Here is a 26,370-nt window from a genome sequence, read left to right on the forward strand (position 1 = left end):
CGTCTGCCAGTCCCCATGGCTGAACGGCTTCAGGGCCACAAGAGGATACCACGATTAGAGAACACCACATGGGACCTCTTGGAACCCCTTCCCAGCACCCAAGAACTGGTCTCCACAATCTCCCCCTGGCCCAAATGCACACGAATGGGATAACGAGAGCACAGGAGTAGGAAGCAGGATGAGAGCACCTGGGACGGACTCTGACACACCTGCTTGCTTACTTCCCACCCTGTGAGAAAAACTAAACAGGACATGTGGCCCCAAGGACTTAAAAATCCAGCTTCTTGAAGGCACGTATGGCACTCACTCCAGGGCAGGTGAGTATGTAGGGCGCTCCTAGGAGCTCCTGTCTGCTGGGCACCACACATCATTCTGATGCCCACTGGCATCTGAGAATCACTGCTTGAGAGAGAACTTGACTTTTTTGGTGTATTGCTTCCTCCAGTAAAGCAAACAATTTATTAGCCAGGAAAACAAAACGAAGCTGAGCACACATGCCTCTTAATGGAAGCATCAAGCCTCTGATTTTTATTCACACAAGCACCTACTGTGACTATGTGAACGTGTCACATGCATCACATTCTCTGTTGATTTCTGGTTCATTATTCTTACCTATTTCCTTAAATTACTGCTGGCTAAAAAGGACAAAAACCAAGAATCCAAAGGATGGTAAGAACACAAGTAGCAATAAGGCTTTCAAATAAGAACTCTGCGTGGGTCAAAGCCCACTGTCTTCTCCATTTCTGCCCGCACTTCCTCCACAAGTGAGCAGCAAGGCGTAGGATCCAGGGCTGGGGGCAGAGGGGAGCTGGAGGGCTCTCACGCAGAGCTGGGATGACCCACAGGCAGGCAGGAAGGCAGAGGCTTGGGCTGTAGTGCACAGACAAGGGGACTGCACTCCCTGGGATGGTTTCAGCCCCATGCTTCTATCTGACTCTCCCTGACCCCTCACAGCCAGGTGAGGTGCCCCTGTTGTGCGCCTGCCGAGCCCTGACACCTCTCCTGTCCTGGCTCTGACCACACTGTTCTGGGACCAGCTTCTCCCTCACCTCAGCTACTCCTGTCTCCTCTGAAGCTTTAGTGTGGCTTGTCCCTGAGTGTGTGAAGTAGGGACAGCAGTTTGTCCCTGTGTATGCTGCAATCCTCAGGCCCTGGAAATAATGGAGCTCAGCCTGTACCCTAACACATGCTCCCAGTTGTACTCACTCTACCATTCCACTCAATTGCTCTGAGCCAGACATGTTGTTTATTTACCAAGAAACGCATTAATAATTTATAAAAGCCATTAAAAAAAGTTAACATTTAAGAAGACAACAAAGAATACCACTTTGAAAAAGCTGACTTTTCTTTCAACGATGAGTGAATATGCACTTTAAAAAACTATGGAGAACTTTTTAAATTCGTGTGGGTTCCACAGCATTCTAGCTCCTAGTATAAAATAGGGGCTGGTCAAAGAGTATAGAAACGTAGCCCCAGAGCCCTCAGCCATCCAAAAAACCACACACAGCTTCTAAATCTTTATATACTCCTCAGTTAAGGGACGCCACGAGAGCACATCAGATGCTCGCCATGTGGGGATTTAGCATTTATAGTTCTATCATCTGGGAATGACTCCAGGGGTTCAGGGCAAGTTTTTAAAACCTGAGTGCTGTGAGGGTGGAGTGTAGACAAGTCACCACGTTGATGAAGAACAGACCCACTGTCAACACAGCCTTGCTGTTTCCTACCTGTCTTCTTCATATGTCGGGAAACCGCATGGTAACTACACACACACACCTCGGAGAAGTCACAAAGGACTAGATGACGTACTGCCCATGAACATCAAGGGCAAATGGAATCAACTGGTTCCATACACAGACAGGTTTGTTTTCAGGAAAAGGGACTAACACACAGAAGCAGAGGATAAGAAACTTTTCAGATGATAACCGTACTCTCATGATAATATCCTCTCTATGTGGATCCACTTGTTATGGTCACAAAGACCTTGACCCTAGGTCAAGCATTTGCTAAAGGGACATGACATAAACCTTAACCAAGGGAAGAAACACAGGGAGGTAAGTGATTAGAAAACACTGAGGGAGAACTAAACTGAAAAACAAAAATTCCAAGTTACTTTCAACAATAATTTGTTTCCAGAACAAGAAAATGTTTCTAATTACATTTCGTACCCATTCTTTATCAACTTCTTTATCATCTCCAGGCTACCAAACCCTTTTCCAAAACTGTGGGCCACACATATTCACATTAATGTCCTGAGCTCTGGCCCTGCCCCTCAGGCGATTTTCGCCAGCCATTTCTCCAGGTCCTGGATGTCTGCGGAGCCCGTGTCCCCTCTTCCACCCTTGGCACTGCACTCTAGGAACTCCACTTTGAGGGGCAACTGTGAGAACTCAAATTCTTTGCCTTTCTTTCCCAGCTGAGCTGGGGCAGTGCTGGAACTGTCCAGTGTGCTGGGGGCAGCAGAACGGGTGACTCGTAAAGTGTTGCTGTGAGATGAAAGAAAAATGAGTCAGGAAGAGAGCAACAGCATTTATATAGCAACTAAAGGCCTTAGGAAGCCACACACATTCCTAAACATTTCAGCACTCATTTAAGTACCTGACATACAACTGTCAATTACACTATTAAGACTTCGATTAACCCCTTGCATTCAGAAATTGCTCTCAGACAAAAGAGGCAGGGGTCTAGCCAGACTTGGCTTGATAAGAGCAGATCGCTCATGTGCCCAGGTCATACCAACCTTCTCTCAACCCAGGGCAACCTTATCCCCTTCCTCTAACATCATCTGCATGATGCCATTTTTGAACATATTTTTTAAATACATGCTATAAATGTTAAAGTAACTTAAGTCTCTGAAAGTTAAGTGTGGGAAAATACAGTATTTATGTTTATCACGAGTCTATGTGGATACAGAGCTTAGTAAATCTACAAACTCCAGATTCTCATATCCAGTTTGGGCACAATTACTATTCTCCAACCTCTTTACCCAGGAAAACCTTCCCAAACTTAAGTTGTCTTACTGCCACCTGCTGGCCCCAAAAAAGAGTGCACAGCAATGCTCCCGCGTATACTTCTCCCGCCCTTTCTGCAATCCAGAAGCCTTGGAAAACAGGCTCCCAATGTGCTTTCTTGGAGCTGTAAGACTGCATGAAAATTCGTGAAGAATCTCCAGGAAAAACTGATACCTTGGTTTAGAAACACACACACACACGGTAAAAGTACTTTAAAAAATAATTAATACAAAATTCAAGATACTAAATTCAAGATTAATAGGGAGGAGCCGCTAGAGCCTTCTAATAAGCAAGGTGGTGGGTCCATGGGTATTCATTTTAATATTCTTTAAATTCAATTTATGTGTCATGTATCCCTTTATATGTAAGATATTTTACAATTAAAAAAAAAAAAAAAACTTAAGAAGGATAAAAGGCCAAACATCACCTATATTCAGCTCTTACCATAAGGCCATGTGAACATAGCCTTTTCAGAAGTTTTTCAGAAGACTATGAAATGCTTCAATGCTGACAGGGCCGAATTCTCACATTAATTAAAAATCAGACTCCTGGGGCACCTGGTTGGCTCAGTTCTAAGAGCATGAGACTCTTGATCTTGGGGTCATAAGTTTGAGCCCCAAAATGGGTGTAGAGATTACTAATAAAAATAAACTTTAAAGATCAAATCAAATCTGATTTCTAATTTAACTGATGTTCACCTTCCCAACTTTTAACATTTTTACCTCACTACCTTATAATATAGCATTTCTGTCTGTATTGCTTTTCTATGGCTCTTTAGAGTGAAAAGCAAATGGACTAAAGAAAATAAATTTTTTGAACCTAGGAAGACTTGGACTATACCAGAAGAAAAAGCCAAAATGGATACACAAACATTATGATCACTTTCCCCCCCAATTCCCAACAATTGCACCAGAATTTCTGGAAAAACCAAATCATCTAATTGTTCTAATTTCCTTAGCCTAACAACAAGCAATTTATAGTCTTAAGAGAGTGACCATCAGAAGTAAGGGAAAAATGATAAACATGCGATTTCAGAAGGGACAGAAACCACTGACACTGACATCAGCAAGATGGCAGAATAGGGGTTTCCAGCACAAGTCTTCTCACAGAACCATCAATTTGAATAAGCACACACATGCATGAGAGAGCAGGCATCTGGGTCCAAGATTACAACTGGGTGTTACACAGAAATAAGAAAGGATGGATTCGGGCGCCTGGGTGGCTCAGAGAGTTAAGCCTCTGCCTTCAGCTCGGGACATGATCTCAGGGTCCTGGGATCGAGTCCCACATCGGGCTCTCTGCTCAGCGGGGAGCCTGCTTCCTCCTCCCTCTCTCTCTGCCTGCCTCTCTACCTGCTTGTGATCTCTGTCTGTCAAATAAATAAATAAAATCTTAAAAAAAAAAAAAAAAAGAAAGGATGGATTCAAAGAGGATAGGAAGGACAGTTTCACATTACCCACGTTACTTTTCCTGCAAGCACGGAGAAATATGCTTCACTTGGGAGAAGGCCAGTGAAGTAAGCACTCACTAAGCCACAGAACTCAGCACCAGGCTGACCGCCCCAATGGCCCCAATCTACTCCTATGGGCCCAAGCTCCAGGACCACCCCAATGGACCCCAGCACCAGACCTGCCCCAGTAGACCAGGCACCTGGCCAGGCCACGCAAGTGGACCCTGGTGCCGGGCCCACTTCCATGAACCCAGACAGTAGACCCACATACCCATGGACCTAGGAGCCAGGCCAGTCTGCCAAAGCACTCCAGCAGCAAGCTGGAGTTCAAAGGAACAAAATAAAGAACCAATAACTGACCTTAAAGAAATGGAGATCTATGGAATTCCTGACAAAGAATTCAAAATAATCATTTGAAAGTTCACTGAGCTATAAGAAGAGAACAGACAACTCAACAAAATGAGAAAAGTAATATATGAATAAAAATAAGAAGCTCAGGGCACCTGGCTAGCTCAGCTGGTAAAGCAGGAGACTCTTGATCTCAGGTTGTGAGTTCAAGCCCAACGTTGGGCATGGAGTCTACTTAAAAAAAAAAAAAAAAAAGAAGAAGCAACAACAGCAGCAGCTCAACAAAGAGATGCCATAAAAAGTTTTTATGATACTCTAGAGCTAAAGAACACAATTGACTGATGTGAAAAATTCAGAGATCTTTAACAGCAGCCTTGATTAAGACAAAGAAAGAACCAGAGAGCCTGAGGCAGGTAATTTGAAGTTACCTAATGAGAAGAACAAAAAGAAAAAAAAGAGTAAAAGGAGACTAAATAACTTATATCACTAAAGGAATCAAATACATGCATTATGGCAGTCCAAAAGGAGCAGAGAAAGACAAACAGAAAACTTATTTTTAAAGAAATAATACAGAAAACCCTAAATCTAGAAAGGGAAATGAACAGGTAGATCCATTAAGCCCAAAGAACCCTACATAGATTAAACATAAAGAGAGCTTCACCAAAACACACTATAATCAAACTAACAAAAAAACAAAGACAAGAGAATTTTGAAAACAGCAAGAGAAAAGACAACGGTTACAAACAAGGGAAACCCCGTAAGACTAAATTTCTTAGCCTTAGCAGAAAGGCTGTATGATAGTACAGAATGGAATGATATATTCAAAGTGCTGAAAGAAAAAAAAGAAAAAAATACTGAAAGAAAAAAAACTGCTACCAACAATACCATACCCAGCAAAACTGTCCATCAGACATGAAGGAGACAAAGTTTCCCAGACACACAAAATCTGAAGGAGTTCATAACCACTAGACCTGCCTTGGAAGAAATGCTGAAGGCAGTTCTTAAAGGTGAAACAAAAGGACACTAACTAACAACATGAAAACATAGGAAAGTATAAAACTCACTATGACAAATTCAGAATACTCTAATACTATAACAGTGACACATAAATCACTTAAGTCTTAAGTCTACCATGAAAGCTAGAGACAAAAGTATTAAAGATAACTATGGCTACAGTAATTTATTAATGGATACACAATATAAAAAATGAATGGTGGAGGGGTGCCAGGGTGGCTCAGTCGTTAAGTGTCTGCTTTCAGCTCAGGTTATGATCCCAGGGCCCTGGGATCGAGCACCTCAACGGGTCCCCTGCTCTGCGGGAAGCCTGCTTCTCCTTCTCCCACTCCCCCTGCTTGTGTTCCTCTCTCCGTCAAATAAACAAATAAAATCTTTTTAAAAAAAGACGTGAACTGTGGATAAAAATGTGAATTGTGGAATCAATAGTATAAAATGAAGGGAAGAAGTTAATGCATGCAATTTTTGCATGCAGTAAAGCTGTTATCAGCTTAAAATAAGATTACCAATACTATGTTTTATAAAAGTCTCATTATAATCACAAAGAAAAAACCCATGATACACAAAATAAAGAGAAAGGAATCTGAGTATAACACCACAAACAAATCATTAATAAATGTAAATGGTTTAAATTCTCTAATCAAAACTGAGTGGATGAATGTATTAAAAAACAAAATCAAGATTGAACTATATGCTGTCTCCAGGACACATTTTAGATTAAAGGTTCTAAGTGAAGGGATAGAAAAAGACATTCCATGCAAATGACAACCAAAAGGGCAGGCCTGGCTATAACTGTTACATCAAAACAGACTTTAAGTTAAAAACTGTCACAAGAGAAAAGCAGGTCATTATATAAAAATAAAGGGGTCAATTCATCAAAAGGATATTGTAACCATATATGCTCCTAACATCAGAGAATCTAAATACATAAAGCAAATATCAATAGAACTAAAGGGAGAAGTAGATATCAACACAGTAATAGGAGGGGATTTAAATACCACTCTTCCAATAATGAATAGATCATCCAGACAAAAATCAATAAAACAACATATTTGAACAAGACTATATACCAAATATTCCTAACAGAACATTCCAGCCAACATTTGCAGAATGCTTTCTTTTTAAGTGTACATAGAACAGTTCTCCAGCATAGATAACATGTTAGGTGACAAAACAAGTTAACAAATTTAAGACCGAAATCACGTCATGTATCTTTTCTGACCACAATGATATGAACCTAGGATTCAATAACAGAAGGAATACTGGAAAATTCACAAATATGTGGGGAATTAATAACACATTTCTGAACAACTAAAAGGTCAAGGAAGAATCCAGAGGCAAATAAAAAAATATTGAAATGAATGAAAATGGAAACCCAACACACCAAAACTTACAGGATGCAGCAAAAGGCAGTTCTAAGAGGGAAGTTTATAGCAATAAATATCTAGTCTAGGAGAAAAGAAAGATCTAGATAAACAAACTAAGTTTACACCCCCAGAAACTAGAAAAAGAAAATACTAACCCTGAAGCTAGCAGAAGGATGGAAAAAATAAACATCAGGGCAAAAACAAATGAAATACAGACTAGAAAACAATAGAAAATATCAATGAAACTAAGAGGAGTTTTTTGAAAGATAAAATTGATAAACCTTTAGCAAGGAGAAGACTAAAATTAATAAAATCAGAAATGAAAGGGGTAATTACTCAACAGACATACAAAGGATAAGAGTCCATTAACAAATTAGACAACCTAGAAGAAATGGATAAATTCCTAGAAACACACAACATACCAAAACTGAATCTTGAAAAAACAAAATCTGAACAGACCAATAATGAGGAAGGAGACTGAATCAATAATCAAAAACAACCAGCAAAGAACAGGTGAAGACGTGATGGCTCACTGGTGAATTCTACCAAACATTTAAAGAAGAATCAACACCAATTCTTCTCAAACTCTTCCTAATTAAAGAGGAGGTAACACTTCCAAACTCATTTTAGCTAGCCTTCCCCTGATAGCCAAGACAGATAAGGATACTACAAGAAAAGTATAGGCCAAAATACCTAATGAACATAGGTACAAAAATCCTCAACAAAATACTGGCAAACCAAATTCAACAGTACAAACATTAAATGGATTGTACACTAAGATCAAATGGGATTTACTCAAGATGGAAGGACAGTTCAACATATACAAACCAATAGAGGTGATACACCACATTAACAGGATGAAGGATAAAAATCATACAATCATCTCAATAAAGAAAAATCACTTGACAAAAATCAACATCCTTTCATGATTAAAATGCAATGAAATAGGCACAAAAGGAATATAGCTCAAAATAATAAAGGTCATATATGACAAGTCCACAGAAAATATCATATTCAACAGTGAAAAGCTGAAAGCTTTTCCTCTAAGATCAACACAAGGATGTCCACTCTCATCACGTGTATTCAGCATAGTACTGTAAGTCCTAGAGACAGCAATTATACAAAGAAAGAAATAAAAAGCATGAAAATCAAAAAGAAGATTCTCTCTGTTCACAGATGACTTAATCTTATATATATAAATCCCTAAATCACCATCAAAGAAAAAGAACTACTAAAAAATTTAGTAAAGTTGCAGGATACAAAATCAACATACAAAAATCAGTTATGTTTCTATACCCTAATGATCTATCAGAGAAATTAGGAATTACCAATCCTGTTTACAAAGCATCAAAAATAAAATACTTAAGCATAAATGTAAACCCTAAAGTAGGCAAATGATCTATATACTGAAAACTATAAGACATCTGTGAAAGAAACTGAAGACATGAATAAAGGAAAAGATATCTTTGTTCCTCAATTAGAATAATTAAATATTGTTAAAATGTCTGTATGATGCAAAGTCCTCTACAGATGCAGTGCAATATCAGTATTCCAATGGAATAATTTTTTGCAGAAATAGAAGAAACAATGATAGAATTCATATGGAACCACAAAAAGACCCATAATAGTAAAAGTAATCTTGAGTAAAGACAAAAAAGATGAAAGCATCACACTTGCAGGTTTCAAATTATATAAAAAAGCTATAGTAATCAAAACAGTATGATACTGACATAAGAAGACACACAGACCAGTAGAATATAGTGGAGGGGCCAAAAAATAAACCCACACATACAGTCAGTAAACCTTTGATAAGGATGACAAGAATATACAATGGGTAAAGGATAGTCTTTTTAATAAATGGTCCTAGGAAAACTGGATTATCTATAAGCAAATGAATAAAATTGGACCTTTATCTTATATTGTACACAAAAATCAACTCAAAATGAATTAAAGACTTATACATAAGACCTTAAGCCACAAAAACCCAAGAAGGAAAACCAAAGGAAAAGCTCAGTGACCCTGGTTGTGGCAGTGAGTTTTTGGATATGACACCAAAAGCATACGCAACAGAAGGAAACATAAATGTGATTGCTAATTTAAATAACTTCTGCAGAGCAAAAGAAACAATCTGTAAAATAAAAGGATAACCTGGAATTGGAGAATACCTGCAAACCATGTATCTGATAAGGGTTAATATCCAAAATATATAAGAAACTCCTACCAGTCACTAACAAAAAAAAAATAATAATCCAATTGAAAAATGGACAAAGGATAGACATTTCTGAACAGACGTTTCTCCAAAGAGGACACAAATGCCAATAAGTACATGAAAAGGTACACAACATAACTAATCATTAGGGAAATGCAAATCAGAAGCACCATGAGATATACCCTCACACCTGAGATAGTGACTAACATTAAAACAAAACAAACAAGTTAAGTTGTAGAGATGCAGACAAAAGGCAATCCTGGTACACTGTTGGTGGGAATGTAAATTGATACAGCCACTATGAAAACACCATGAAGATTCCTCAAAAAATTACAAATAAAACTACCATATGATCCAGCAATTCCATTTCTGGGTATTTATCTAAAGGAATTAAAATCAGGTTCTTGAAGAGGTAATTGCACTCTCATGTTCATTGGAGCATTACTACAAGAGGCAATATATGGAAGCAACCTAAATGTCCATCAAAGGATAAATGGATAAAGAAAATGTGGAACATACATGCAATGAATATTATTTAGCCCTGAAAAGGAGGAAATCCTACTATTTATAACAACATGGATAAACCTACTATGCTAAGTGATATAACAAACCCAATTAAGACAAATAATATATAATCACACTTACATATGAAATCTAAAACAAACACATAGAAGCAGGGTAGAATGGTGATTACTGGAGTGGGGGGAGAGGGAGAAATGGGGAGCCTTTGGTTATTAGGTCAAAAGTTATAAAGTTTCAGTTATACAGGGGTGTCTGGGTGGCTCAGTCAGTTAAGCGTCTGCCTTCGGCTAAGGGCATGATCCCAGCCCATGTTGGGCTCTCAGCTCGTGCAGGGAGGGAAGCCTACTTCTCCCTCTCCCTCTGTCCCTCCCCCCACTCTCTCTCTCAAATAAATATTTTTTTAAAAAAAGGTTCACTTATGCAAATAAGTATATACTAGAGATCTATATAGCATAGTGTGTACAGCTAACAATACTGCACTGTATACTTAAAATCTGCCAATACTATAGATCTTAAGTATTCTCATGAAACACTGTTTCTCTCACTTACCCTCATACAAACACAAACAATAAAGAGAGCAGGAGGAAACTACAAAATAATGGTATTTTTAGGGTCTCGATGGTGGTGATGGCTTCAAAAGTGGATACTTATCCACAAATGCATGGAGTTGTACACATTAAATATGCACGGCTTTTTACATATCAATTGCCCCCCATAAAAGTGTTTAAAAAAATCTTTTTTGATATTCAACTTGAAAGCAGGAGGTCTTTGATAAATCTGACTGAACCACTAACTTTACTCTTCTATTCATATATTAAAAAGTTTAAAGCATATGGAATTAAATAGATCATTCTCAGTTAAAAGAAAAAAGAAACACAGAAAATGACAGACCAGGTCTGATAAAATTTTTCTGTAAAAAACCATAAATTAAATGTTTTGGGCTTGTGGGTGACATTTAGTTTCTGTCACATATTTTTCTACTTTTCCTGTTTTTTTAACCTGCCCTTTAAAAATGTTAACCTATTTCTTGTTTGCACACCCTGAGCAGGAGTTTGTCAACCCTAAGCTCCTGAGTACAGGAACCACATCACAGTTCCCCCTACAGCCACATCCTGAAAGCAGGGCTTGCCATATACTAGATATTAAATGTATAAATGAGTAAGTAAATCCTGGTGGGGAAAAAAATGTGCTCGAAGTTGAATATTTTTTAAGATTTTATTTATTTGAGAGAGAGTGCATGAGCAGGGGGCAGGGCAGAGGGAGAAGCAGGCTCCCTGGAGAGCAGGGAGCCTGATATAGGGACTCTATCCCAGGACCCTGGCATCATGACCTGCTCCAAAGGCAGACACTTACCTGACTGAGGCAACCAGGTGCCCCTCAAAGTTGAATTTACACACACACACACACACACACACACACACACACACACACAAAAGTCTACATAACAGCAGCAAAAAAAAATTACTTGCTTCATATAATATTGATGGTAGCTCCCGGGTAAGCAAGCTGTAGCTAGCTCTTATAAACTGGGAGAGTATAGACATGCTAGTAGATTTCTTAAAATTCAAAAAGTTACAGCTCACTTTACAAATTTTTAAACACTAAAATAAGCTAAATGATATTGCAATGTAGCTAGAAAATGATAAAATAAGCTATAAAATAGTATAATAGATTTTTAAATTCTTTTAAAGCATTCCTTATTTTGTCAACAAAAATTTCCATGGCTTTCAAATTTTTTAGTTTCTAAAACCTTTCATATCTACTATAAATGAACTAGAAACAGTGGGAAAATAAATTGAGCTTATGGTCTCAATAAACCTGAGATTTTCTTTCCATGAATTTTTAAAGCATCCATAAAATCCCACCGATGCCTTTTAGAATTCCATTAATTTTGTCAATTATTTAACAAATATATGTCACACTATTCTTTGGGCTATGATAATTATATACAACCAAAGACCTTAAGCAATATATTCAAATTTCCTAAGTGTTAAAATCTACATTAATCAATATGACTTATTCATACTTACAGTTCTTTCTCAAGCTGCTGCTGAATTAACTTTGCGGATTTTGCCATTGTAATGTCTGTAAAGAAATAAAGACATTGTTATAGTTTAAACCGGAAAGGGTCTTTTCCCAAGACCTCTTGCACATATGGAAAATTCCAATTTAAACCAGTAAGTTTCTACCCTCCCCCCCCTTTTTTTTTCCTAAAGAGCTTTTTACCATTAGTAGCTTAACTACTAAAATAAGCTTTCTAATTTTCAGGTATGGGTTTTCCTATAATAATGCTTACAAATATATTAAGTTCATATCCCTAAAATTGACTAGTTCATGAAAGTTTCTACATCTTACAGACCTTTTAAATCAAAATATATGTAAGTCCAGCTAGCGTATCAGAGAGAAAACCTAAGAGCTTTTTGATTGTAAATAGAAACATCCTACTTGTCATATAAAAGTAAACTAAGCACATTTCCAGCTGATACTAAGATACTAAGTCACTTAATTGCTCCTTGGTAAGAGAGGAACACCCTCTTTGCTGGTTTGGCTTCCAGCAAAAGCCAAATAAATATCACCTTCTCTCCTACACCAAAGAAAAGAAACCAAGAGGCCAGTAATGATCCTAACACCACTTCCTGATTAGGCATTGTTAGGGTTATAACTACCTGATCACTTCTGACAAATGCTGTAGAATCAGAATTTTAATCTGAAAGAAGACTATAAAATCAACTAGTTTATCTTATGCTAGAGATAATGAAACTGAAGCCTCAGATTACTGGGTGTGATAGAAAATGTTTAATGGTTATGAGGTTAAAGAAAACACAACTTGTGCAAACAAAAACCCTCCTTGATAAAATGTGCTGGAAGGTAAATGTGTCTGAAAAGACAGACGGTCCCCTGGCCCTCCACAATTGTGTGTGATAGGACATACTGTCAATCTGACAAACTTAACTTGGTAAATAAAGTAAAATGATTTATAATTTTGTGAAATGTAAAACACTGTATCAAAGAAAAACTGGTAACAGACACTCCTTAGAACAGACTGGTAAAACTAACAAAATTAATAAAAATTTTTTTAAAAACCTAATAAAAATGCAGGTATATAAACAACTTTTAGATTTAAAATCCTTCATAGTTCCTTAACAATCATCTCTCATCCTCAATAATAACAAATGTATTAGCTCTTAATAGCAATCCCAGAAAAATCTCAATTATTATTGCTGGAAAACATGATGGCACCTTGCTTATTGCAGGCGATTAAGAATGATGGTGTGTTCTTCAGACTCATACTGTCGATGAGGACTTGATACAGAAACTCTGCCACATCTTTCACCTCTCGCTGGAAGGCTGCACTGTCCACAACAAACACAACAGCCCTGGAAGGAGGAGAAAGAAAAACCAGCATGTAAGCAAGCAGGAGTACAGCATTATACTGAAAAGTTATATCCTTAATTTCATCCAATTCAATCCTAATTAGTAACACACAGCAGGCTCAAATGCAAGTGTGCACACATGTAATCATACCATACAAATACTCATTTAACAAAGGACTACTGAGGAGATGCCAAGTGTGTGCATTTTTGGTTAACTATGTATTTCTGATGACTGTACAGTTTGAAATTTTTTTATCAAGTTTTATAAAAATGCAAAAACAACAACAAAAAACAAAGGACTACTTAGTGTTAATGTATTATCAATAAATAATCCAAAAAGTTAAAAAAGGAAATCATGCCTGCCCCCCAAAGACCAGGAAATTGAAGGAGCAGGAGGCTGGCTGAGGACAAAGCAAAAGCTGGTGCCTTGCACCCCTCCTTCACCCGCTCCCCTCCATATGTGTAGCATTCCTCAGGCACCCCTGACTGACATAAAACGATAAATAGTTAACTTGCAGAGATCACAGTCCGGCAAGGTAGGAGTCTCCCTTGGTTTGCAAATGTCCTTGAGATTTACAACAAAGAAGTTACCTTATCAATAGCCCTAATGTCACCCTCCCCTCCATGAAAAACCGAAGGAGGCGGAGGTAGAAGGAAAAGTAAATAAAGTTAAATTTCTTCTAAACCTAAATCTCATTAACAAGGATGCTTCATAGCAGGAATGTAACATTCCACCAGGAGACTCCCAATTGTCTTTACTTGATAGTAACCAGGCCTTCAATATCCTGATAGTGCTTTTTTCCGCATGCGTGGGCTAACCGGCCAGTTCTGCTTCTGTAAGATTGCTTTGTCTGCTTTCGCACGCGGGTCCCCTGACCCAATCCACTGACGCCAAGTATGCCTGTTCAAACTATCAATCAATCAGCTCAGCCCCACCCGAAACTTGTTTGTACCTGTCTATAAAAACCCTGTACCAACCCAGCTCTGGACCTCTCCGCATTATCGGCAAAGAGCCGCGCAGAGGTCCAGGTTCGAACCTGCAAGAACCTGCAATAAACGACCCTTGCTGATTGGCTTTGACTCACGTCTCTGGTGGTCTTTTAAGGTGGGGGTAATATTCAATTGGCATTTCAAAATCATCATATACAAAACTATGTCATAAAATGCTAAAACAGACCTATGCACCAACGGGAACAAACAAGAACATTTACATGAGAATAGGTCAAGATGACTTAATGGAGGATGTCAACAACTGGGCTGAATTTTAGCCAGACAAAAAAACTGGGACACAGACTGCCTGGAAAGTAGTATGTGCAGAGCACAATGGAGTGGAACATCGTGGCCTACAGAGCTCAAGGTAGGCTGGTACACAAACCTCCAGAGTTTGTGCCCTTCTATTACAAAGAATATTGGTGCTTCATGGAAGACAGATAAATCTAAGAGGGTAACCAAACTAGAAGCACAGTGACCGGGCAGGGCCCAACCTAAGGCAGCAACAGTGAGAATCCTCATGTGGCACAAGTAAAGAGGTATCAAAGCTAAAGCAAAACAGTCCAGGAGAAAGAGCAGATAACAGACCAGGGTTTGAATGCTCAGCAATAGCTGGAAACGAGCAATGGCCAACATGCAGTCAGGGAGCTGGAGCTGAACCCTCTGCACAAAGCCTACAACTTAAAAGCTGTCTAGTGGAGGTGTGGGAAAATAATGCAAAAGGAACTGAAATACCAGGCATCCTGTGCCACACAGATTGGGGGTCAGGGGTATGAATTTACTCTTTCGCGGCATAAGATGCAGAAAGATTTATATAAAAACGGGGCCAGATTCGATGAACTCCAAGAGCCCCCAACAGAAGGAAATATGAACCCATTCTGGAGAGAGGCTTTCATATCCTATAGCAATAAAAAACAGCACCCACAACAACAAAATATTAGAAACACAATACCATTTATATTATCATCCCCCCCAAAATGAAACTTTGGTATAAATATAATAAAATATATACAAGATCTATATGAGGAAACTACAAAACTGATCAACAAAATGAAAGCAGAACTAGATAAACAGAGATATTCCACCATCACAGATAGGAAGACTAAACAGTTTCAAAATGTCAGTTCTTCCCAACTTGATCTATAGATTCCAATGAAATCCAATCAAAACCTTAGTAACTTCCGGCAGATGTTGACAGACTGATTCTGTAATTTATATGGTAAGGCAAAGGACCCAGAATAGCCAACACAATACTGAAGAGCAAAGCTGGAGGACTGACACTGCCTGACTTACTATGAAGCTTTAGTAATCAAGAAAGCATGGTCCTGATCAGTAGAGATCAGCAGAACAAAGTCCAGAAAGAGACACCTACTATGGTCCCCGACTTAAAACAGTTCAACTTAAAACTTTTTACCTTACAATGGTGCAAAAGCAATATACATTCAACAGAAACCATATTTCGGATTTTGAATTTTAATCTTTTCCTGGGCTAGCAATATGGAGTACAATCTCATGATACTGGGCAGCAGCACTGAGCCACCATTTCCAGTCAGGCACTGGATCAAGAGAGTAAATGGTAAACAACCATTCTGATTTTTACTTTTAGTATAGTATTCAACAAGTTACATGGATATATTCAACACTGTATTATAAAACAGACTTTGTGTTAGATGATTTTGCCCAACTGTAGGCCAGTGTTAAGTGTTCTGAACACATTTAAGGTAGGCTAGGCTAAGCTCTGACATTCAGTAGGTATATTAAATGTATTTTCAACTGGAGATATTTTCAACTTACTATAGGTTTATTAGAATGTAACCTCATCGTTGAGTAAGATCTGTACAACAGAACAAGATATCTTTTCAAATGATGCTGGGACAGCTAAACACCCACGTGTAAAAAAAATGAATACATACAATGAACAGATACAGACCATATCCTTTTCACAAGAATTAACTCAAAATGGATCACATATCTAAATGTAAGCCACAAAATCATAAAAATCCTGAGAGAGAACACAGGAGAATATCTAGACATCTTGGGTCTGGCAATGATTTTTTAGATACAACACTAAAGGCATAACTCATGGGGAAAAGAGTATAAACTGAACTTTATTAAAGATCAAAATTTCTGCTCTACAAAAGTCACCAGCAAAAGAATGAAGATGAATCAAAGACTGGGAGGAAATATTTGCAAAACATATTTCTGATAAAGAACTTTATCCAAAATATACAAGGAACTCTTAAAACTCAACAATAGAAAACAACCCAATGAAAAAATGGGTCAAAGATCTTTAGACACCTCGCCAAACAAGATCTATAGACAGCAAATAAGTATATGAAGAGATGATCCACATCCTATCAATGTCATCAGGGAAATGCAACTTAAAGCAGTTACATATCACTATGGATCTACTACAACGGCTGAAATCAAGAACTCTGACAACATTAAATGCCGGGTAGGATGCAGAGCAACTCTCATCCATTGGAGTATGAGGAACACTCATACATTGCTGGTGGGAGTGCAAAATGGTATAGCTACTTTGGAAGACAGTTTGGCAATTTCTCACAAAACTAAACATATTTCTTACCATATGGCTCCACAACTGCAATCCTTGATATTCACCCAAAAACTTATGTCCACACAAAAACCTGCACACGGATGTTTACAGCAGCTTTATTCAGAATTGCCAAAACTTGGAAGAAACCAAGAAGTCCTTAATAGGTGAGGGGCGCCTGGGTGGTTCAGTGGTTTAAGCCTCTGCCTTCAGCTCGGGTCATGATCTCAGGGTCCTGGGATCGAGCCCCACATTGGGCTCTCTGCTCAGCGGGGAGCCTGCTTCCCCCTCTCTCTCTGCCTGCCTTCTGCCTACTTGTGATCTCTATCAAATAAATATATAAAAATCTAAAAAAAAAAGAAGTCCTTAATAGGTGAATGAACAAATAAACTGTGATACCTCCAGACAATGACATATTATCCAGCACTAAAAAGAAATGAGCTATTGAACAATGAAAAAACATGGAAGTAACTTGAATGCATATTAGTAAGTAAAAGAAGCCAACCTGAAAGGCTACCTACTGTATGATTCCAAATATTCTGAAAAAAAGTACCATGTGGGGACCATCAAAATATTTAAGTAGCTGTCAGGGTTAGGGAACAGAGGGATGAATTAGCAGAATGCAGAGGATTTTTAGGGCAGTGAAAATACTCTGTGTGAAACTATAAATGGTGAATATGTCATTATACATTTGTTCAAATGTGTAGAAATATACACCAAGAGTGAATCCTAATGTAAAACAAAGACTCAGAATGATTACGATGTGTAGGTGTAGGAGTTTATCAGTTGTAACAAATTACTCTGGAGAAGGATGCTTATAACAGGAAAGGCTATGCATGTGTGTGGAGTGCAGAGTAATATAGGAAGTCTTTGGACCTGTTGCTCAATTTTGCTGTGAACCTAAAGCTGCTCAAAAAAATAATCTTTTTTTTTTTTTTTTTTTTTTTAATTTGCAGAACAGACAGATTGCTCATCACCACCATCTTGTGGGCAAGGAAGCAACAACAAAATAAAAGTCAAGACATCTTCAAAACTAAGGAAAGAAACAACTGCCTCATTCCATCAAACCTAAGATTCCACCAATTAAAAGACACATTATTATTTCAAGTACTACTAAGAAAGGGAAAATACTACCAAGTAAACTATGACACAAACAACTATAACTAGCATTCTAATTTCACAGGCATTAAAATATTTTAATATCAATTAAATGTGGTATATTGATTTTCCTCTTAAGTTCTTATCAGTGTTAGAGACAAAACAAGAAACAAGTATCTTCAACTGCAGCACAAGAATTTTAAGAGTAACATTAGGACAATAGTAAAAGAAATATAAAAATTTGTTCTCTACTTTTGAGACACTAAATTTAGGTAATTTAAGAACAGAAATATATAATGTTGGATTTAAATAACTTCTAGGATTTCACCTAGACTTCCAATTCATTTTGCAGATTTTAATAGTTCCACACATTAAAATTTGTCCTCAAAGTAAATGAAAAATTTACTAATATGGTGAGGGTTAACACTTTCTGAACACTCTTAAGAAATACTTTTAGGACTGCCTGGGTGGCTCAGTGGGTTAAAGCCTCTGCCTTCAGCTCAGGTCATGATCTCAGGGTGCTGGGATCGAGTCCCGCATCGGGCTCTCTGCTAGGCCGAGAGACAGAGAGCCTGTCTCTGCGTAGCAGAGAGCCTGCTTCCTCCTCTCTCTCTCTACTTGTGATCTCTCTCTGTCAAATATATAAAATCTTTAAAAAAAAAGAAATACTTTCAAACATTATCTCATAAAATCTTCATAAAATCCTAGTACAGGTGGGCTTGCAAACCAGAAATGGTTGACTCCAGGGTCCATGCTCTTTTCCCCACCAGTGCAAGTATGGGTGGCACTGATAAGAGATTCAGGCAAGTTCACTCCAAATCCTACTTACCTGGCTGAAGCCTTAAAGCGCTCTAAGAACTGAAGTCTCAAGCTCTCATGGCCTGGGAGATCAATCAAGGTCAGGCTAGTGGCCTAAGGATGGCAGCAATAACATTAAGTCAGTGTTTTGGTCCTGGCTCACATTCACAACATAAACTTCTCATATGAGATTTCAGGTACCAGAACAGCATCCATTTTTATCAATGAATCAAAAAAATGTTCACCATAATTAATTAATGAATCAAACAAATGTTCACAAAGCATCCTGTATTTATAAATCATTAGTAGAGGCTCCGGGGATTTAACAGTGAGCAAAAACAAATATAATCCCTATTCCAACAGGGTTTATAATATAATCAGAAATATCAACATAATGTAAAATTACAAATAAATATAAAATTATAACTTTGATAAATGTTCCCAGGGTATGTGAGAAAATGACCCTCTCTGGGGGAGTCATGGAAGTGTAGTCCACCTGAGCCTGGGGAAATACATTAGTATGAATAAAAACAAAAACATGTGAAAACAGCAGTAAATATTCACAAACTAAATGATGTGACAGGAGATCTATACTTTATTATATACCATGTTACCATTACGGGACCTTTGTAAAAACAAAACATTCCTTTACATGTTCCACTATAATTTAACTTTTGAATATCTGACAACTAGACACACCATTTATTTGTTCCAACTGTCAATATTTCATGTCAATCATTCAAACAGTGAGGTGTTCTGCCCATACTGAGCTGACTCATTAAGCACCCACCTAAGAGCTATTCATTTCAGGCCTTGAGCTCAGGTTCAGTGTGGATGTAGCTGTGCTCAGTAAGACTCTGATATAACCCTGGTGCAATTACCAGGCTTCCGAACATTTCTCAGATGCTCTACCTCATCCATAGCCAGCCTTAACCACTGTTCAGCAGGAGGGAGTCAGTATCATGCACTGATCTCACATAATTATAGTTGGATTCATTATGAGCCATCATGTAGTCTGTGCAGTCTTTTATGGGTAAAAATATGATGTACGGTAGTTTTTAAAAAAATCCTGACAAAAGTCTAGGGACATTTCATTATCACCACTATACCACCACAAGCAATTCAAAAGACACAATATTGGACACATTACTAACTTGAGAGAGACAGACTACATCCAAAACATATGGGGGGTTGGGAGGAGGTAATAAAGAAGGGAGGAATGCTCTATATTTTCTTTTTTCTTTTTTAGAAAGAGCACACATGAGTAGGCAGGGGGCGGGGTCAGAGGGAAAGGTAGAAAATCTCAAGCAGTCTCCATGCCTAGCAGAAAGCCATACGTAGGCCTCAATCTCATAACCCTAAAATCATGACCTGAGTGGAAATCAAGAGTCAGCTGCTTAACCAACTGAGCCACCCACAAACTGTTACATTTTCAGTAACAATATGCAAGTTTTATATATAATGCTAAGTTTTCCAAAAGGAAAAAAGTAAAAAGATACAAAGTTAATTTAATAATATATATTATTGGGGTGCCTTGGTGGCTCAGTGGGTTAAGCCTCTGCCTTCGGCTCAGGACATGATCCCAGGGTCCTGGGATCGAGCCCCACATTGGACTCTCTGCTCAGCAGGGAGCCTGCTTCCTCCTCTCTCTTTCTACCTGCCTCTCTGCCTACTTGTGATCTCTGTCAAATAAATAAATAAAATCTTTAAATATATATATATATATATATATATTATTTAACCCAACATATCTAAAGTATCTTTTAAACAAGTAAAAAAAAAAAAAAATCAAGAAATTGTTGATACTTTACTTTTTCATCCCAAGTTCAAGATCTGGTGTATACTTTACATTTACAGAAACCCTCAATTTGGACTAGTCACATTTCAGATGCTCAATATGTCTCACACAGCCAATGGCTATTCCATTGTAAAGTAAGGGTCTAAAGTATGCCCAGGAATATCCTACTTAAAAAAATCTGGCACAAGTCCTCCAAGAATTAAAGATCTCCCAAAACTGACCTTTCAAAATCTAAACTCTTGGGAGTTTAAAAAGGACTGGGCTAAAAAAAGTACCAGGAAAGATCTCTTAACCATTCTCATTCATTCGTCTATACACCTACCCCTCCAACCAGCCCCCAGCCTTTCTTCCACTCACCAAATACTTATTCATTACAATAGACTTGGCAGTCACTATCCATACTCTGGAGCTAAATAGGTATATAAAAAGTTCTTCTCATGATTTCCTTACTGGCATTTTTAAAATATACTCATGTATACTCTTTAGGATGTCCACTGCAACACTGTAAAAGCAAAAGATTGTAACAACAAACTAAATGTTTGTTAACAGAGTTCTTAAACAAGAACTTAATTGAATAGTGCAGCCACATAATGGAATACTATGTGGCTCACAAATCAACCAGGTGGTACTATGTGTACAAATGAGGGAGAAAAACAAAACAACACAACTGTATTAGTCATATTGTTAAAAAAATAAAATAAAATAAAATATGGAGCACCTGGGTGGTTCAGTGGACTGAGCACCCAACTCTTGGTTTTAGCTAAGATCCTGATCTCAGGGTCCTGGGATCCAAACCCAGGTCAGGCTCCATGCTCAGCAAGAAGTCTGCTGGAGATTCTCCCCTCACCTCTCCCTCTTCCCCTCTCCTGGCTTGTGCATGGGTGTTTTCTCTCTCTCTCTCTCTCACACTCTCTCTTGCTCTCTAAAATAAATAAATATTTTTTTAAAAAATTAAAATTAAAATTAAAAATTAAAAAATAAAATAAAAAACCTAAAAACAGTGGGCAGAACAAAGAGTTAAGAAAGAAAATAATTGGGATGCCGGCTGGTTCAGCTGGTAGAGCAGGCAACTCTTGATCTCGGCTTTGTGGGATCAAGCCCTGTGTTGGGTGAAGAAGTTACTTAAAAATAAAATCTTAAGAAAAAAAATTAAGAGATATATAGATAGGTTTGCATATGCACAGACCATCTGAAGAGCCCATAGGAAAATAGTCAGTTATTACCTCTAAGGAGAAGACCTAGTAGGGACAGGAAAGGCAAAATTACTTTTCACTGAATATTCCTTTTAACCTTTTGAATTTTTGTCCCATATACATATATTACCACTTCAAAATATAAAGGGAAAGGTTTAATGCTCACCCTCTAGAACTCACGGTAAAGTTGGAAAGAAGACATAGAAACAAAAACTAGTAAAATGATAAAACATCAGTGTGTATGAAGTACAACAAAACAGGGGATGGCAAGATTGCTTGGATGACCAAAAGCAGAATTTGTCACATGAACTCTATCTATCCATAAAAATAAGCTACGAATGGTACCTAAACCATCAGACTAATTCATATAACAAATATCCTTCCCTGATGCACCAAAGTAAAATTGTCAGACTCCCAACATTCTACAAACCCCTTACCCTGGTATTGTTGACTCTGTACACAGCAGAGCTGTCGGTGATAGATGTCTGAGTGTCTCTGTAAAGGCCAGTTAACAACTGTAAAAAAAAAAAAAAAAAAAAAAAAAAAACAATTTGAGGGAGATCAGAGTAAATATATAAATAGCAAACCTAAAGAGAGTAACTCTCCAGTTGGTCAGGTCAAATAAATGAATGTTGCTTGCAACAACTGTTTTTCCCTTGTAGAAAAATCTAATTCATTGCATCTATATTCCCTGCTCCACGATGGGAGAAAAAAAAAAAAAACCAGAAATAAAAAACCTAGTTTCAAATCCTTACTGGCCAAATTCACCAAATGTCCATTTTTAATCATCACAAATGATTACAAGTTATATTTCTGTAGTAGAAAGGAAATAATTTATCTTCTCAAAAGGAAGAATAATAAGAAAACCTCTGCTACTCTCCATAATGAAAAATTGTTTAAAATAGTAGGTTAAATATTAGTGAAAAGATGGCTCAGTGGCCCAATATGTCAAAGAATCAACCTTTTAAAAAACTTCCTTGACAAGTTCTCAGACGAGTTTGTTAAACAAGATTATACACCCTATACAGATCACTGTCTTCTCTCTCTTCAGCTGTTCTGGCATCCTTGGACACCACAGGAAAGTAGTTCCATAAAACTATATAACTTTTGAGATAAATACTAAATGTTAGTAACTGGCAAGTCAAGAAAACAGAAACGGTCAAGAAATCCCAGTTTATGAATTTTTCAAGAGCCTGTTCAACTTTTTCAAGTCTTTCCAAGTGAATCAAGAATTAACACCCCAAATTGTATCAGCTTCCTTTCCAGAATGAACTACGACCACACAGGAATAACGATATGGCCTAACATTTCCTATTAACTTTAGAAGAGGTGTAAATCAAAGCATTTACTCTGACAAAGAGCAATGTTTTCCCAGAGTCGCACAGGCCAACAAAAAGAACAGCTCTTTGACTGCTCCTTCTGCTCCGGATGAACTTCCAGAACACTGCGGAATAGAGAAAAACAACCAAAATTATGCCCTGATCATCAACAGTACACCTGTATTGTTGGGGTAGGGAAATAACAGAAGTTAATCACAGAACACCTCATTCTTTTATTGTTTTCACCATCACTATAATCATTACTATTGTTAGTGTTACGGGTGGGAGAGTCCGAGCTGAGTGAACAGAGGTCTGGGTTCTTGGATTCCCATAAATGTGATGTTGTGCCCCCAGGCTTTCAATGTGTAACCCACTTATCAATGTCCTTGCCTCCACCTCCTAACTAACCGCCTACTCTATCATTAGGGACTCCTCTAAGTGCCAGCCACTATCAACTGTCAACCCTTCGGTGTCTGCGTCTGTGTTGTGGACTTCTCAAGTGCAATCTTGACTTACTGTGTATCCCCAGCGCCCAGCATGCAAATTTGGAGTGAAGAACGCGTGAGTCTTGGTAGTAAGAGCAAAGAAGTGGGCGGGGGCGGAGGGGTCCGGGAGGAGGGAAGGACCGCGCGCTCAGGCGTAACAGGGTCCACAAAGAAAGAATAACCCGCGCCCCCAAGGACCAGGACGTCACTGCAAGTGTCGCAGGGAATCTTCTTTAATGGAACGTTACTCCCCGTGCTTCAGGAAGCAAGGCAGGCTGGTATAAGAGGTGAGTCTCCCTTCTAAATGCCTCCCAGGTGCCTCCGCCGCCCCGCAGCCGCGGTCTGCACAAGCCCAGTCCAAACTCGGAATCCCGCCGGCCGTACACCCGTCAAAACCACCCACCGCCTCTTTACCCAGCGTCAGCAGCACCGCGAGAATCGCCACCACGGCTGACAGCAGCGTTGGGTCCCTCTGCTGCAGCTCCTGCCGCAAGTAGTCTAGGTGGGGCTGGAAGGCTCCCCCGACACTGCCGCCATTCGCCACCCGCCGGGTGTCCGCGGAAGCCATGGCTGAGCTGCGTGGTCTCCAGCGCCGCGAAAGCGACGTGGCCCTAGACTCTGCGCAGGCGTCCGAAGCGGAGCATCACGGGAGTGGTAGTCCTCAATTTATATTTCCTCTTTCAGGGGCGGGGATTCCGAAGGTCCTGATGGGAGTTGCAGTTCTCTTGCGCGCTGTTTCCACCGAACCAGCGGCGTTTCGCGGAATTTCACGAGGGACCTTCTTATCCCTTAAGATAGGAGTTGAATATCGCCTCCCTCTTCATGGGTATGGACGAAATGATGGATGAATAAAATGAATGGCTTAAGAAATCTTTACTGAGAATTTCCAGTCTCTCCCTTCCCGAGGTGAGTCTTGTGAGGAACTCAAGGATTACACAAATATTTCATCTGAGTATAATGTGGCATGGGATGTGACGGAGAATGTACGGTGCGATATGGGAATACAGAAAGGGACCTATAATCCTTCACTGGTTCAGAGAAAAGCTCGTGGAGGAAAGTGAGAGGAACTGAGTCATGAGGGATGGGTCAGCCTCTGCAGGTGTAAAAGGAGAAAAAGTGCTCTATGTAGAAGAAAACGAGCAACTCAGTGTCCCTATCCTGTAAGTCTAGGGCTGCAACTGAGATTTCGACATTGTGGGAAGCAGCTAGGAAAATCGGTGCGTGGGGTGAAGCTGTTGAAAAGTGCGGCTGTCGTTCTTGCCCAGAGTGGACAGCCTCTACTTCTGCCAGGCAGGTATGTGGGGCCAAAGTGGCCTGTTTTTCCAGAGAAGCCAGAAGGGAAATGTTCCACTTTTCAAATTTCAGCAAGTAATGAAAAACACTAAAAACAAAAACAAACAAACCCACTACCACCAACAACAATAACAAAAAAAAATTTGTCACCCAAATAAAACACCTTGGGGGCCCAGAAGGGGCCCACCTAGGAGCTGCTAGTTTGCAGTCTGTCACTAAGCTGATGTCATTTCAGCGGAAGTGGCAGGAGATGAAGCAGAAAAGTTGGCAGGTATGACCGGAAATGATTGTGTGCTATGCTGAGGAACCTAGACAATATCCAGAATGGGATAAGAAGTTTCGGTTGGGGGTAATAGAGATGATTGGCAGATAAATGGAGAAAGGTGATTTGAGAGAGGAAAGACTGAGGCAGGGAGACCAGCTGGGAGTTGTTGCTGTGTTTTGGCAAAAGATGTGCCGGGTCTGAACCAGGAAAACAGGTGTAGGTGTGGAATGAGACCAAAGATCTGAAAGATGTGTAGAAGGAAAATAGGATGTGGTGATTATTTGGGTGTGCTGAGTTAAGATGGAGAGTTAACAAGACTGCATCTGAAGTAGTTGATGTTTTGTACTAAAAAGAATAGAGTGCATAAAGTGAATTAGAGGGGTTGAGGTCATAACCAGAATGAAAATCTCCTCTCTTTTCTATATATTGAGTTTCAGGTGCCTCAGGGCATTTAAAAATCTTGTATTAACCAGGTGATAGAATAAACAGATGTAAAGTCTCAGCAATAGGTGCTATATTTTCCTTCGAGTTTCAGGCATAAGTAAGTTGTCATTAAAATCAGGGACGGAATGAAAAGTGAGGAGAAAGGAACCCACAAAGATACCTAAAAAGGAAGAGTCAGTGGCACAGAAGTAAGGCATGTCCTGGAAGTGGTCAGCAGCAGCTCTTGTAAGAAAGGGGCTCCTATGATGAGGACTTGAATGAAAAGCGAACTTGGAGGGAAGAGTGAGGGGAGAAATGGAGAGGAGGGATGGGTTTGGAAGCAAGTGTGATAGATGGAGAAGAGGGTTAGACGGTAATTGCTAACATTAATGAGTGCTTGCTAGTGCCAGGCACTGTTTGAAATCATTTTAATTTATTAATTTGCTTAATCCTCACAGCAACCCATTATTCTATTTTACAGAGGTAAATGAGGCAGGGGTTAAATAACTTATCCATTAAGCCCAGGCAGTGGGCTCCTTTATGCTTAACCGTATGCTCTAACATAGTACAATTCATTTTCCAGGCATTTCATTGATGAATGTAGGCAAATAGGGACTCTAGGTTAAGAAAGGGTACTTAAGAGGTGAGGCTAAAGAAAGTAAACCAACTACTTTATTTTCAATTAACATTATCAGTTAAGACTATCAGAAATGACAGTAATTTTACCACGTTCTCTTTTTCTTTCTTTCTTGTGGTCCTGGGCCCTGCTCTGTATCCACCACCCACAATGTGCGTGCACACACACACACAAACACACACACACACACATGCAGAGCTCCTTTACAATAACCATTGATTC

The 26,370-nt window shown here is 38.9% G+C and overlaps 1 protein-coding gene and 1 long non-coding RNA gene across 2 annotated transcripts; one reads left to right on the plus strand and one right to left on the minus strand.

Annotated features, from left to right (window-relative positions):
- Positions 1-1,227: 1,227 nt before the first annotated feature.
- On the minus strand, positions 1,228-24,185 carry SRPRB (SRP receptor subunit beta). Its single transcript, XM_082718961.1, has 7 exons — positions 23,945-24,185; positions 23,076-23,170; positions 22,164-22,241; positions 18,767-18,849; positions 13,162-13,298; positions 11,952-12,006; positions 1,228-2,486 (listed from the first exon to the last, which is right to left on the minus strand). Exons 1-7 carry the CDS (start codon positions 24,096-24,098, stop codon positions 2,273-2,275), a joined length of 816 nt encoding a protein of 271 aa, XP_082575087.1. The 5' UTR covers positions 24,099-24,185; the 3' UTR covers positions 1,228-2,272.
- LOC309858541 lies at positions 23,177-24,406 on the plus strand. Its single transcript, XR_014308236.1, has 2 exons — positions 23,177-23,817; positions 24,215-24,406. It is a non-coding gene; the product is annotated as an uncharacterized lncRNA (long non-coding RNA).
- The last annotated feature ends 1,964 nt before the right edge of the window (positions 24,407-26,370 follow it).

The sequence above is a fragment of the Mustela nivalis genome, assembly GCF_964662115.1.
Source record: "Mustela nivalis genome assembly, chromosome: 1".
Classification (NCBI taxonomy): Eukaryota; Metazoa; Chordata; class Mammalia; order Carnivora; family Mustelidae; genus Mustela; species Mustela nivalis.

What these genes read in the sequence shown, in the direction of transcription:
- SRPRB (XM_082718961.1), bottom strand. Translation starts at nt 24,098, where the DNA reads ATGGCTTCCGCGGACACCCGGCGGGTGGCGAATGGCGGCAGTGTCGGG. An exon ending in CGCGGTGCTGCTGACGCTGG is followed by an intron (nt 23,171 to 23,944) that starts GTAAAGAGGCGG and finishes TCTATTCCGCAG; the next exon opens with TGTTCTGGAAGTTCATCCGG. An exon ending in AATCGCCTGCAATAAGCAAG is followed by an intron (nt 12,007 to 13,161) that starts GTGCCATCATGT and finishes ATTTCTTTACAG; the next exon opens with ACATTACAATGGCAAAATCC.